The sequence below is a fragment of the Drosophila biarmipes genome, chromosome 2R, assembly GCF_025231255.1.
Source record: "Drosophila biarmipes strain raj3 chromosome 2R, RU_DBia_V1.1, whole genome shotgun sequence".
NCBI lineage: Eukaryota > Metazoa > Arthropoda > Insecta > Diptera > Drosophilidae > Drosophila > Drosophila biarmipes.
Window position 1 is genome coordinate 8,880,859 of NC_066615.1, and position 13,919 is coordinate 8,894,777.

Below are 13,919 nucleotides of genomic sequence, written 5' to 3' on the forward strand. Positions count from 1 at the left end.
TTAAAAGTGATTTGACATGTATATATGTATAAATTAATTTTTAGTAACGAATCCAGATATGTAGACACCTCTGTGTTTGTTAAAGTCATTTCTCCTCTAAAAGCAATTATTTTAATAAGAAATAAAATAAAATATAACCATTGTACTCCGGTCGGCAAGTGGTAACCATTAGTATGTGCCACACGTTGCGCCTTTTGTGGCCTTTTGTGGGTCTCCTGCATGCAAAGTGCCTCCGCCGAAGCGGAAGCACTCGTCCCTCGCTCCTCCGCCCCCAAAGATCAATGGGAAGACGAGGGCCTGCCATGGGCCTCCTTAGCCCCAATCGAGGGCCATAAGCGGTAACAGGTGCTAGACGGCGAGTGCGACTACCTGTGCGATGAGCGAGTAATGAGCGACGTTTAATTAGGTTAAGTGTCAATAAGATTATGTCGTCAATCAATCAATTGCACAATACCCACCACGGACACATCCATCAAGCGGCTAAATACCAAAAGGCATTTGTCCGCCGCTCTTTTTGCGAGTGTGCTTAATCTAAGCACACTCATAGATACACACTATATGTAGCATAGACACTGGTAAGTAGCTGTCTATAAGTGTTGGGGTGGGGAAATTGCTGCTTAAGTGTCATTTCACTTGATTAAACCATGAATTTCTTGGCTAAGTTGCTTCGAAATCTGTCAATCCGATTTAAACTGTAAGGCTTATCCCATTGCTTGTAGTGAAACACACTCAACGATTTGGTTTTATGCAAAAAAAGTATTATGTATTTATGTACTGTATAATAAAACAATATAAACTAGTAACAAAGCAACATGATCTCTGCGATTTAGGAACATCCATATCATCCTTACATTCCGTTTTCCATTTCTCATACAATCATCGATCATAGTTCATCTCGATATCAGTTTAATGCCTTTAGGTTGTATAACTTGCAAAACTTTTAAAACTTACGTATGTAGATATGCCGCTGGCCACTTGGGTACCAGATCAGGGTTTCATCTCTTCTCACTCCTCCTTGTATAGGTATAAAAATAGTATATATACGATATAGTAGATATAGTATGACTTAGACTTAGCAGGCGATCGTCATCCCTTAGAGACGACGCGAAAACTTTGGATAGACTTTAAGAGAGTAGTGGGTGTGTAATGGTAATCTCCTGCTGATGTTTCTTTTCTCAGATGATTTGGGCAAGTGTGGTTAAACGCAGTTCTCAGTATTGGATAAGCAGTGGGTAGCGTGGCTGGGGGCTAATCGTATTCCTGTTTGATGGTCAAGGGTTTCTCGGCGCTGGGATCGCTCTTGACTGCAGCTCCCGTTACCGATCCACCCGGGGCTCCTGATCCAGAGGCGCTTAGCTTGTTGCTCTTGATCAGATTGGCCGCCGTGGAGCTGAGTGGTATGGTGACATACTGATTGCCATCTGTAAGGGTAAATGGTTTTAGTTTTCAGATTCTGGGGAAGGATTTTCGCAGTACCCACCCTCTTCGGCGTGCAGCTGCAAGTGTCCCGACTGTATGAGTTGCCTCAGCATTTTCTGCGGTATGTTGGCAATCGAGGCAGCCGAGTAGACGTACTTGCTGTCCGCCGGGGCTCCTCCTCCACCACCTGCTGCTCCAGCGGCTGTGGACGTCGAGGGTCCGTTGTTGGTCTCAGTCTGATAGTTCAATGCTGGCATGGTTTTGGGGCCAGAAGATGAGGCAGATGATGATGGTGCGGCAGCGGGAGGCGCTGATAGCTCTGTTTTGCTGGCGGATTGTGATCTGGCTGCCACCTCGGCTGCCTCCACCGGCATCTCCACGTCCGACGAGTCATCCGACTCGTTGCCCGACGAGGTAGGCGATCGGTCATCCTGGAAAGAAACAAGAAGAAGCCAAGACACCCGATTAGCGATGTAGACAAACAGTCTGGTCTGGGCTGATCTTAAGGCTAAGCTTAGTTGGGATTGGACCGGGAGGGAGATCTCTGGACTGCTCCGGTCTGCTGTTCTATATGCCAGCCAAGTGCAGGGAGCAAAGAGGCGACTACGACGGCGACGAGGAGATGACAAAAAAATCCAATATGTTTGGACCAAATATGGCGCGAAATTGCGTATAAGTGCTGGCCAGGCTGTTTGCCGGCACGCATCTCAATGAGCTGGCGTTGCCTTAAATGTGCACACGCGTTAAAGAATTTAGAATATTGATTTCTGGCTCTCCTGGCGAGCGGGCCGATCGGCGCGGGGCACCGCATGCCTTGGATGGGATGGCAGCGAACGCGTCATTTTAATTTTGATTAGTGCCAGCACAGGCTGAACCGCTGGGACGAACAAAAAATAAATCAAAATAATTGCAAACTGTAACAATGCGATCGCCATTTTGTGCGAGGGAGATCGCAAATTGCATTGCGCATACGCCGCGTGCCCCTGCCACATCATCAGCGGACTTCCAATGAAATTGTAGCAGCCACATCAGCAGCAGCAGCAGCAGCGGCAGCGGCAGCATTTCGCGAAAGGCAAAATCGCATTGTTGCCGCTGACTAAAATGGGCGTCGTCATCGTCGACGTCGTCGTCGCCGCCGCCGTCGTCTGCCGCCAACCAAGCGACTTGGCTCGACTTGGCCAGTGGATCAGGCGACCGACCGCCTTTTGAGTGACAGCACCAAGACATTTTAATTAGCAAAACCAACGACGACAAACTGTCTCCAAGTTGCCATGATACACTTGGCCAGCATGTGCATGTGCAACTGTTGTTACGCTCGCGGTTTTCAGTTGCAGATGCGTAAAAAGGCTGGGGGAAAAACTGCAAGGCAGCTGAAAGTGGAGCTGCTCATGTAAAGGTTACCTTTTGCCCAAGCTTGCATTTTAAGCACTCACTTATAGAGCGGGAAATAATTCCCGTAATAGCCCTGCTACAGCTCAATAAAAATCCAATTATACCTGCGCTTGTTCTTCCCCCCATCTAATCCGTTTTCTATTGGCGGAACTTAAGTAACAGACCTCCCACAGCGAGGCGATTTCCCTTTGGTAATTTCCCAATTAAAATTCGCCACACAAAAGCAATAAATAAAAGTTTTACTAACGCGAAACATTAAGAAAGCCATTTAAAAAAAAAAGAAAAAAAGATTTTCAGCGCCCCCGGGTGGACTCGAACCACCAACCTTTCGGTTAACAGCCGAACGCGCTAACCAATTGCGCCACGGAGGCTGTTGAGATTCACTCGGAAATAAAGCCCTGACGAGCTCGCTGAGCGAATACTTCCACTGACACTATCTTAGGGGTTGCTTGGGTTCTATTATCAACTGATTAAGTCGATAAGCAAGCATTATTAGCTTTATAAATACAAACATGACATAATTTTAGGGGCCCGTATTATTATAAAACGTTATAATATACATTCCTTAAAAGTTTTAGCTCAATATTATAGGAAGATATTTTGGCATTTGACTTGCGGAGGCATTTCTCATACATTTTCTTTGTAATTAATGGATATGCTGAGTTTGCCTAGCCTCTGCCAAGACATTAAAGCTATAAATAAATAGTTATTAGATTCATTAAAGAGGCTAATTCAAATAGCTTGGTGTGAAGATTAATATAGTGGCAATTAACGAGATTGAGACAAAATGAAAAACAATTATTCGTAGTATCATATGCAGCCTTTGCTTGATTTTTGTGTTGATTTTTAGTTCATTCTCCTCATAACGCTGAAACATTTTATGTAGTGACTCGGATGTTGCTCTAAATTGAGAGCCTTGCATTTTCAATTTGCGCTCCATTAATATCGCATTTAGTTTCCTGAATCGATGCAGGACGACAAGCTGGCGTTTTGTGCGATTTGAACATTTTCATCGATGGCTCCTACGGCCGATTCTGATTCCGCTGCTTCCTTCGGCCAACTGCAACTGCAACTTGCCAAATTGATAGTCGTGTGTCGTGCGCAAATGCCGAGCGTGTCTCATTAAATGACAATTAGAGTTTGAGCCTGGCTAAGAGCTGAAAGCGAGGCAAAAAACACAAACAATCGGAGCGAAAACCCAGCCCGGGTCTCAACTCTCAACTGGCAATTGGCTGGATGGAATGCCACTGGCCGGGCCAATGGCATGCAATTTATATAAAATAAAAATAATGCCTGGCATTGTCTGGCCGATCTGGCCTCGCCAGTGGTATCGAACTTCGAGGCTTGGGGAGCCTGCGACAAATGCAATTATATAGAAATTTGTCTTGCTGTGATATGTGCGGCATGTTGTTGTTGCTGCTGCTGCTGCTGCTGCTGTTGCCACTGTTGTGTGGCCATCGGCAGCTCCAAAAATAGTCAGTTTGGGAAAGGCTAATAATAAATGCTGGCAATAGTCAGTCAGCGAGTCGTCAAAGCATTGAATGAATGAATTTTCAAATTGGCTAACTGACATTCACAACCAAGGTGGCATTTTATTTGCCCCAAAAGTGAATGCGAGTCAATTCGGTGGCCTGTTGCAGTTGCAAACTGAAGTTGCAGCTAAAGCTGCAGCAGCCACTGTGGTGTCGTGTGACCTACACCACCGCCGACTGACTGGCTGATTGACGGATGGCACATTTGCCAATTGATTAGTTGTTCTTACCAAAATGGTTGCTGCCACAACAAAAGGCGACAACTTTGTGGCAGTCAGCACCCGCTTCAAAGCTCAGAAAAAACAGGAAAAAACACAAACGAGAAAAAAAACAGAAGGACCCATTCTCAGTTTAGCCGGCTGAGATCGTTCAGCTTTTGGCCAATAAACATTTGCATTTTGCATGTTGCTGCTGCTGCTACCGTTGATGCCGTGTACATCTACCGACACTGATAACTTTAAGCCGAAAACAAAGGAATAGCCAAATGTGCTCCCGACTGAAGCCAGCGGGCTCCATTGATGCTGGCGCTTTCAATGAAAACATAAAAATAAAAATGCAAATTAAGCCTGGCAAACGAAAGCACTTAAATCTAACGCACAATTGCCCAGGGAACGGGCCAAAGGATAACAGTGGCTCAAAAGGGTGAGAAAACACGATGAAATGGCTTTTGGGTTAGGAGGGTCCGGTATTTATGGCCCGAACATCATTGGAATAGATAAAAACTATTCCAGTCTCTATAAAAACAAGCATACATGATGATTGGACCTTAAAAAGGTTGTGGAAAGTGAGATTTTTATTCAACACCTAAAAAGAATTTTAAAGAGGTTATTTTATAAGGGTTATATATTTAGATTTATTAGAAGAAATGAAACTAATACCGTACCCGCTGGTATAAAACAATTAGATACATTATTTTTATTTGCGAATGGTTCTTGAAACCTAAATAAATTGAAAGGGAAGACTTTGTTTTTAAAATGAAGACACTAAATGAATGGACCACTGTCCCTTGCTTTTGTAGGAGGAATCACACAATCACAACCACAGGACAGCGGCGAACATTCTGAACAGGAAACGTTGGGGCGAATGTTATGGGATGGCTTGGCTAAGCGAAATGGGGCGGCACGGATGGTGGAAACAAAAGCCGAAAGCTAAGGCCCAGTCAGTTGACACGGAGCGGCAACAAGCGAACAACCAACATCCAACAACCAACAACCAACAACCAACAGCCAACAACCACGGGCAACAAAGGCGGGAGAAGCGACAACACTGCGTAGACATTTGCCAGCTAAACTCGGAGTCGGAGTTTGGCCATTTGGTCGTCTTCACAATTGTCGTCGCATCCGGGCCAGGCCGCAATATGGAGTTTTAAAGCGTTTATATCCGCAAAGCAAGGCAAAGCAAGCCGAAGCGGAGCTTTCTTGCCGGCTTTCTGTTTTTGGGCAAATCACAGTTTTGTGTCTTTTTCTCCGCTGCGGCCTGCGGTTACACGGATTCACGCGCAAAGAAAGCGGCCAGCAGGAAGTGGAGCTCCGAGTCGCAGTCGAGTCGGGTCGTCGTGAGTCTGTCTCAATCGAGTGGCGGGTTCAAATTCATTAGTTCAGACCCACCCGGCGAACGGGAATTGTGGGGCCCGGGCCCCCAGTCAGTTATGATGGGAATTAGCATCTATTTAAATGTCAGGGCCGCATTAAGATGCCACGATTGGCCGGGAGTACGAAAAACGAGCTTATTGTTTTCAGTTACCAATTATTTGGCCGAATTGCGAGGGGTAACCTGCTACTAGAGCACTCGGCGAAAATAAGATGCTTCCTAAATAATCTTTCAAATATATTCCAAGATCTAAACTCAGAAAAGGGCATAGTAGGAATGCAATGTTTTGTTAAATATATCTTCTTATAATATAATCAGGATTGAAACTCATACTTCTTAAGGGTTACCGAAATGGTCAATAAATAAACAGATACATTTATTAGACGATAAAACCAATAAATGTTTTAAATTTATTATTTAATTTTTGGTGATATAAACATGGATCTTCCACCAATTTCCCGCAGTGGAGCTTCCAAAACGATTGTCCTCAGGCCTAATTATGCGTGCGCCGACAGGCGAACAAGAGGCAACAGGACAGCAGGCCGCAGATGAAACGCCACCGATTAGCCTGTGCCGCTCCCTCCGTCCAGTCCACATCACCAGCGGCTGGAGGAGGACTCCTTACCCCAATTCCGGCAATTTATGATGGGCACTAACAACCGCAAAACTAGCCAAACAAATGAAATGGAGTCGAGCACAAACCGGCGGCGAACAAACAGTTGAATGGAAATTGCAATTATACGAATACAAGATCTCCACTCGGCGTATGTTAAGTGAATCGAGGGTTTGGAGGGGGAATGATGCCGATGTGGGTGCCCCGACAAACTGAATTCGATGTTTAGCTTGATTTTGCCAATTCGAAGAAGGGTCCTAACTAACCAAACAATCTCGAGCCACTGACAGCGATTAAGCTCTGGAAAGCCAATTGAATGTATGTCATGTGGGACTAGATAAACTTTACTTTTTGCACTACGAAGGATACTTCAGTATTAACTTAAAATGATTCCTTTGTCATTTTATAAAGTCACTTTAATTGGGTACCCAGCTTAAATGTTTGTGGTCTTAATAATCTGATTTACTTTCCACCTTTATTTAGAGGACGTCCTTAGAATAAAACAGTAATAGATTTTTTTAACGATTATAAACCATCCATTGAAAAAAAAGTAGTATTGTGTTTTCAATACCTATGCTGATCTAAAGCCGGGTGGAAAACCTATTCAAAATTTCTAAAGTAGAAAGTAAATTCTTTGAAATTGAGGTTGAAATATTTATTTAGGACTTTTCAGAAATGAGTGTATCTATTAGATACAAAAAACATGCTAAAAAGTAGTTTTATTCTTTTAATCTAAAAAAAAGTGAAATAACTTACTAACTAAAAGAAATACCTTCATATTCATAATGGCAATCCCAAGTTCAGAAAACTTATATATTTCGATTTTATATAAAACTTGACTAATTCAAAACAAAAGTAGTTTTTATACTTTGACTCTGAGGAAAATATTTAAATCATTAACGATCCAAAAGAAATTTGCTGACTAGAATGGCAATTGAAAAAGATTGGCAATTGAAAGACCAAGTTGAGAAAGCTTATATATCTATATTTCGTATGAAACTCGACTTAATTTAAACAAAAGAAGAAATTTTCTTGTACTGAAAAGCAAAGAGTGAAATCATCTACGATCTAAAAGAACTTCGCAGATTTTTTGATAAAGAATTGAAATATATTTTTTGGGGAAACAAAAAACCCTACGTGGATAATTGAAATATCTCAGCTAATTTAAAACGGCTATAAATCTAGGTGAAGGCGACCAGTGCCTCAGTTTTTACTGTCCGACTCTAAGACTAATTGAAAAATCGGTTCCAGCACTCCGATCGGCGCGTTCATCATTAGTCAAAGACCATGTCGAGAATTGTTTGGATTTCATTAAATTGTGTCATTTTACAAAAATGAACCACCGCCAAGCAAACCCATCTATAGGATCGGAGTGTGCCCACGCCCACAAGCCAAAGAAGAAATATTCAATCGCTGATTTCATATTTCTTACGCGAAAACTGGTTACACCCAACAAATCGCCGGAGAACGAAGTATCCGCCGCAGATATCTCAGTATATAATTGAATAAATTTCAATAAATACATGCAGAGATACGTCATTTTGTAGCAGGTTGGTGTAAATTGAATTTTCATGCCCAGGGCCCAGAGCACAGGCCACGGAGCAACCGGGGACCACTCATTTGTTTGCCCATTTGTCCCCACGCAGCCAATGTATATAGGCCCGGCCCAAAATGGAATTGGTGAGCAAGTCACAGGCGAGTCTATAAAATCTAATACGCACACGAGCAGCCGCAAGTCCCGCCCACAGGCCGCCGCTATGTGGAGGACTGTATAAAATATAAGTGCCTAATGAAACCCGGAGAGTCGCGCTTAAGAGAGCCCGAAGAGTGCGGCTCCAGGGTGCAAGCGGATCGCCAGTACATAGCCTCCGATCGCACTCTTAAGTCTCCTCAAAACGGGTTTCTTCTCAGGTTTCTCCCCAGGTTTCTCCAGCTCGAGACTCAAGAGTTTCCACCGCTGGGTCTACGTTTTCAGTCTGTGAGCAACTGCGTGACCTGCACGACGATCGAGGAGCGATCTTGGCTCTTTGCTTGAGCGATTGAAAGACGTGAAAAGTGCGATCAATCAAAAGAAAACTGGGAAAGTGTGTGAAGAAAATAATACAAGAACATTGCAAGATGGTGACTTGAGTACTTGAGTTAGGATCACTTGGTGATCATCACTGTTTTCAAAGAGACAAGAAAGAAGTGTATTCCATTGGCTGGCACTTAATTACGGGTAAGTAAAGACTTTAATGATAAGTTAAATTGTGAAACTGTGGAGGTTACCTATTTTTTGATTGCTATTAGCATATAAGGACGAAAAAAGATACTAAAAACATAAATTGACAGACTTAAGAATAATTTGTTATCAGAGTACTTATGAAGGATGGATAAAAATGCGGTCTGTCTATTCAAGTCAAAAGCTTTGTCATAGGTTTGTCCTTGAGATATATCACCTAGATATTTTTTACTATGCGGTCTTAAGATGCTTATAATAACAAAAGATAGGACCCTATAATGACGTAAAAAATGTATAACAATTCTTCAAATAAAAAGTTAATTATTTTAAATGTTCTTAACTTATAATATGGATCATAATCCCATTTACAGAAAGAAACTTGTAAGCCCTGTGATGAGAAGTGTTTTCAAAATTCTTAAAACTTTGAGTTTACACTTTCACATTGATCTTGTAGAGCTCTGGTAAGACCTTGGGCTACCAACTTAGACACTTTCGGTGTGCTAGATCTCTTTTTGACCCCTGGCAGGCCGTGATAAGTGAAGGCGGCGGAATAATGCCAGAGTAGTCGAACAGCTGCGATGCACCGCCAAGATAAGCCACTCAGCGAGCTGCAAACGGCAAACAGTAGCCCAGCAGGCCGACAACTCAATCACGGGCCTACAATCACACAATCACCCCTGCCGACTTTGCCCAGTGAGCGGCCCCGGACCGGAGTCTTAGCCTGGTCAGGGAGCTGGCCCAAAGGGGGTTGGGGCGCTGTTTGCGGCTTGTGGGCCCGCCACATCGGCGTCCACATTTCATAAATCAGCATGAGCAGGGGGAAATGGAAAGGGGTATGTGTTCGCCTTCGGAGCGCTGGCTAGTGAAAACCGCCTGCTGCGAGTCCTGGCTATTTATTGTATTTTAACAACGTTATAAACGAGCATTTAAGTGGCGAGTGTTGGGATTGCTGTTGGCCGTTTTGATTTGTGTTAGAATGCAAAATCAAAGACAATAACCAAATATCCCCGGATACTTGGGTACTTCGATACTCGGATACCGACAAAGCGAGCCGTTTCATAATCAGTCGTCGGGACTGGCAGTCTGGCAGACTTGCAGGCAACTTGGCCAAAAGCCTATTGGCAACCGGCAACAGGCAACTGGCAAGCGGCAACATGTGGCTGGCCATAACGCTGTTGTCGTTTGGGCCGGGTCAAATGTCAAGCACATTATTTTTGTATTTACGTATAATAAATATAAAATGCATGATGCATTTTTGATAGATTTTCATGCCAATAAACAAGCTAAACGAACCGCTAGAATGGTGTTTAGGCCAACACCACGGGCCCCATGGCAGGAAGACGGGGTCCCAGCGTTCAGTTCCTCCAACTGTTTTGTTACCCCATTGTGTGGGTACATAAATTTCAGACACAAAAAGACCAGGAAGCTGCGTTTTGTGGGTCCTGGGTCTCGGTCTCATATAATTTTGTGTCTATGCAAATGTACGCGCTGCATTCGGTTTTGCATTGGCCCGACTTTGGCCTGACTTTGGTCTGATGTTGAAAAATCGACGGCGATCGGACGGCCGATCGAGTCTGTCAGTTGAGTCAGGAGTCGGGAGTCGAAAGTCAGGGGATGGGGAGTCTGGGAGCTCGGGATCGAGGACGGAGGACCAACCACGTTGACGTTCCGTTCGCCAAACAATGCCTTGTTGACACTGATGGAAAATCTGCGTGTCACAAATATCAAAAATGCAATCGTTAGAAAGCAGGACGAGCCTCCTCGCATATGATCTCATACCGTCCGATCCTATCTGATCCGTCTGTGGGGCGGAGAAAACTGTCAACTGCCCGTCGGGCTTAGTTATAGATCTTATGACCGATATGCTAATGCCTGATTGCCTGGAAATGCCAAGTAGCCGAAAGTTTTTATGCGATCAGCAAAGCGAAGTGAAGGCGTCGAAAGTCGGCTAGTTGAAAAATCTACCAGCTCATCGAAATGTCGTTACCTTTTTATGGTAGTAACCAACAGCTAGGAAATGAAAAGCCGTTTAAATAAAACGTATTTGGGAACAAATGTTTGATTCAGCGTAAATAAAAAATCGAGGAGCCTTTGATTCAGAAAAATCTTCTTTAAAGAAATGTTAAAATAAAGTAATGCCTGCATTAAACGAAATTCTTTTATTAATTGTATGAATTATTCGGTATGCAAGTTTGGTAGCAATTGAAGGTTGACATTATTGTGTCCTTAAAATATGTATTTGATTATTCTATTTCTAATACCACGTTTTTAAAAATGAATAAGGCTTTGATTAATTGTTATAACGATAATTAAAAATATTATAAATCAAGCAACGATTGCACACAATGCGAAATGGGCTCCAAGATATAAAATCCAGTTCATCGCTATATATTTGTTAAAATCTTCCTGTTTCATTTCCCATTTTTTCAATCACCTACCAAGAGAGCTGCTTCTACCCACCGAAGAGCAAAACACCTTTGGCCTAATTGAATGCCAATTTATTGCATTTATAGAGACAATAACAAATTCAGCTCACAAGAAGCTCTTTAAACAAATATGCCAAATGCAATATAGAAAAAGCCAGGCAAAATGCACCAGGGCGAGTTGGAAAAAAGGCCAACTAAATTACTTAACAAGCCGCTGGGTTTCGACGGAGGACAGAGCGACGTCTTTCGATGATTTACTTGTGCGTAATAATGCAACGCCCGCAATGCTCGACTGGAGGAGCCCCATCGCCAGCCCGGCGATCCTACTCCTCCGCCTCGCAAATCGAAGGATGCCTGTGATGGCCAGGTAAATGCATGTGAGAAGAAGTATAACTGGGAATGCGCCTCAATTTAAAATGCGAATTACATTATCTGATCAAATGCATTCTTCAGTGCGCTCCAGGAGGAGCACACACACTGCCCATACTCCGTGCGGACGATCCACTCCACTCCACTTCGGCTCAGTTCACTCCACGCGAGGATCCCCATCATGTGTGTGGAGGCTGTGGAGGCTTCTGTGGACTGTGTGGAGGCTGCACAAATAAATAAATTTTAAAATACAAACAAGTAGCGCGCGCAAAAAGCGCCGAGTGGAAAATTCGTGACAGCAATTGTTGATGAGCAGCGTGTGAACAGCAGCAGCCCCGTGCCCCCATGCCATCGCATCCATCCGTCCCATATCGTCGATAACTCAAGATCCCAGAACACGGAGAGCGCAAAAAGTAAAAACAATGTTGTCGGGCAAACGCGTAATATTGAGCGACTAATAGCCGGAGCTTGACTTGAAAGCGAACGACAGCGGATCGGCTGAAAACCAAAGACTGAACGCTGGAAACTGGGCCCGTACACCTCCGCAGTCTAATTAACTCCTACGAGCAGCGGGCCACGGTTTTAATTAAGGCGCACACACGCTCGATACTTTTATTATGTGCGCAAGTATATAACAAGAATCAAATGTATATTAGCGTCCAGTAACAACAATAACAGCTAAACAATCAACCAGATCGTGGGCAGCTAAAGCCAAAGTACGCCGCAGCCAAGCGGCCAAATCAAACAAAGAATTGCACAATTACATCGAACCCTAGGAACGGAGGAGTACTTCGTTCTTGGGAATCTCGAAGAAGCTAGTGAACTTTAGCTTGAGAACATCACCAGAAAAAAACTGATGAGAACACAAGAAATCACTCAAGCAATAATGTATTTAATCCCTAAATGTGCAGCTATAGTTGTCTATAGGAAGGAAATATTACCCAATAATATACAATTATGATCTGAGGCTTTCCTTTAAATCTCCCACACTTAGTAGCTATACAAAATCAACCAAAATAATTTTTAAGATTCGTTTCAAACTATTTAAACAAGGCATATAAAGTGAGAAAAAAATATACAGGTTTAAAAGAAAAACCCAGGTTGAAAAACTTCGTTTAGCTTAGTTTAATTTAAGTTTTAAAACAAGTAAAAACAAGAACCGTATAAAACACTTTTGGGAAAGGCATATTCTTATAACACACTATATTCCAAAAGCGTAAATGCTCGTCGGCCGAAAAACCTTTGGGAGTAGAATATTTTAAAAATATCCTTTAAATGTTCAAAGGTCTTGGAACCGTAAAAAATAAGCAATGCAAGTTCATTAACATACTCTTAAAATGTTGGGGCGGCAAGAACGTATGGTATCAAATCGATCTTTCATAAATAAGGCTCCTTTCATGCCATTTTGTGTTTATGCTAGCATATTTTTGGGTAACTAAAAAAGCGTTGAAACATTTTTAATAAATACATTTTCGACGCATATCACTTATACTATACGTCCCCGAAATTCCTTGGCTTTTAAAATGAAAATTCAGTCTCTTATCTTGAAGCACGGGCAATCTCCTCCCAAAAATTCCATCTCGAGCAGGGGCAATGAAATGCCGAAGTGCGCAAACTGTGCCAAGCTGGCCTCTGCCCACTCCTCCTTCTGCTCCTGTCGCCCCTGCTCCTCCGCCTCCTGTAATTCGCGGGACTTTTGGACCAGACGGCGGGACTGATGGACTGACTGACTGTCCGACTGTCTGACTGTCCGACTGTCTGACTGCAGAGACATCAATCTAGAAACGGCAGGCAGAAAGATAGCCGGACAGACAGTCGATTGGCAACTCGTTGAGAGTTGACAATAATGACGATGGGACGTCGTCTTCGTTCGCGATGATAGAAAGTAAAAGAACAGAGGCAGCATCTTGCATTTTAACTGCAATTTTAATGAGACGTGGGAAAAAGAGCGGACATGCCGGGCTGCTCATTTCGTAATTTGTAAAACTCGCACGTTGCCGGCATTAAGGACATGCAGATTTCTCCCTGTCCTGTCCCACCATATTGATCAGCATTTATGGCTATATTTTTAGTGGCCTGCAAGGGAGTCGAGTGCCCCCTTCGCGGCTGCACGAGCAGCAACAAATTAGCACTGACAGGCGGCAAGGAGCGCTCCCGAGACAAAGGACCACCACCACGGGCCGAGAGCCTGGGCATTGTCCACTTGGTGGCACTGGACACTGGACACTAGCCACTAGGCAGTAGGCACCATGTGGCCATGTGGCATGACCATGATCGGCGGCAGCTCCAGCCAATTGGACGCCTAGCGTGAGCTTTCTAGGTGGCATCCTCGGTGCAGCGGACAGCCGATGGTTGTT

At 43.6% G+C, this 13,919-nt stretch overlaps 1 protein-coding gene and 1 non-coding gene across 2 annotated transcripts in view; both read right to left on the reverse strand.

Moving 5' to 3' along the window:
- Positions 1-736: 736 nt before the first annotated feature.
- LOC108026793 (serum response factor homolog) overlaps positions 737-13,919 on the reverse strand; it is a 29,227-nt gene continuing 16,044 nt past the window's right edge. Inside the window, exons 3-4 of the mRNA XM_017097954.3 lie at positions 1,481-1,850; positions 737-1,421 (exon numbers count right to left, since the gene is read on the reverse strand). Of these exons, the coding sequence (XP_016953443.1) occupies positions 1,249-1,421; positions 1,481-1,850 (543 nt within the window). The 3' untranslated portion in view covers positions 737-1,248. The remainder of the gene's footprint in view (positions 1,422-1,480; positions 1,851-13,919) is intronic.
- Positions 3,109-3,182, reverse strand: Trnan-guu (transfer RNA asparagine (anticodon GUU)). Its single transcript has one exon. It is a non-coding gene; the product is annotated as a tRNA-Asn (tRNA).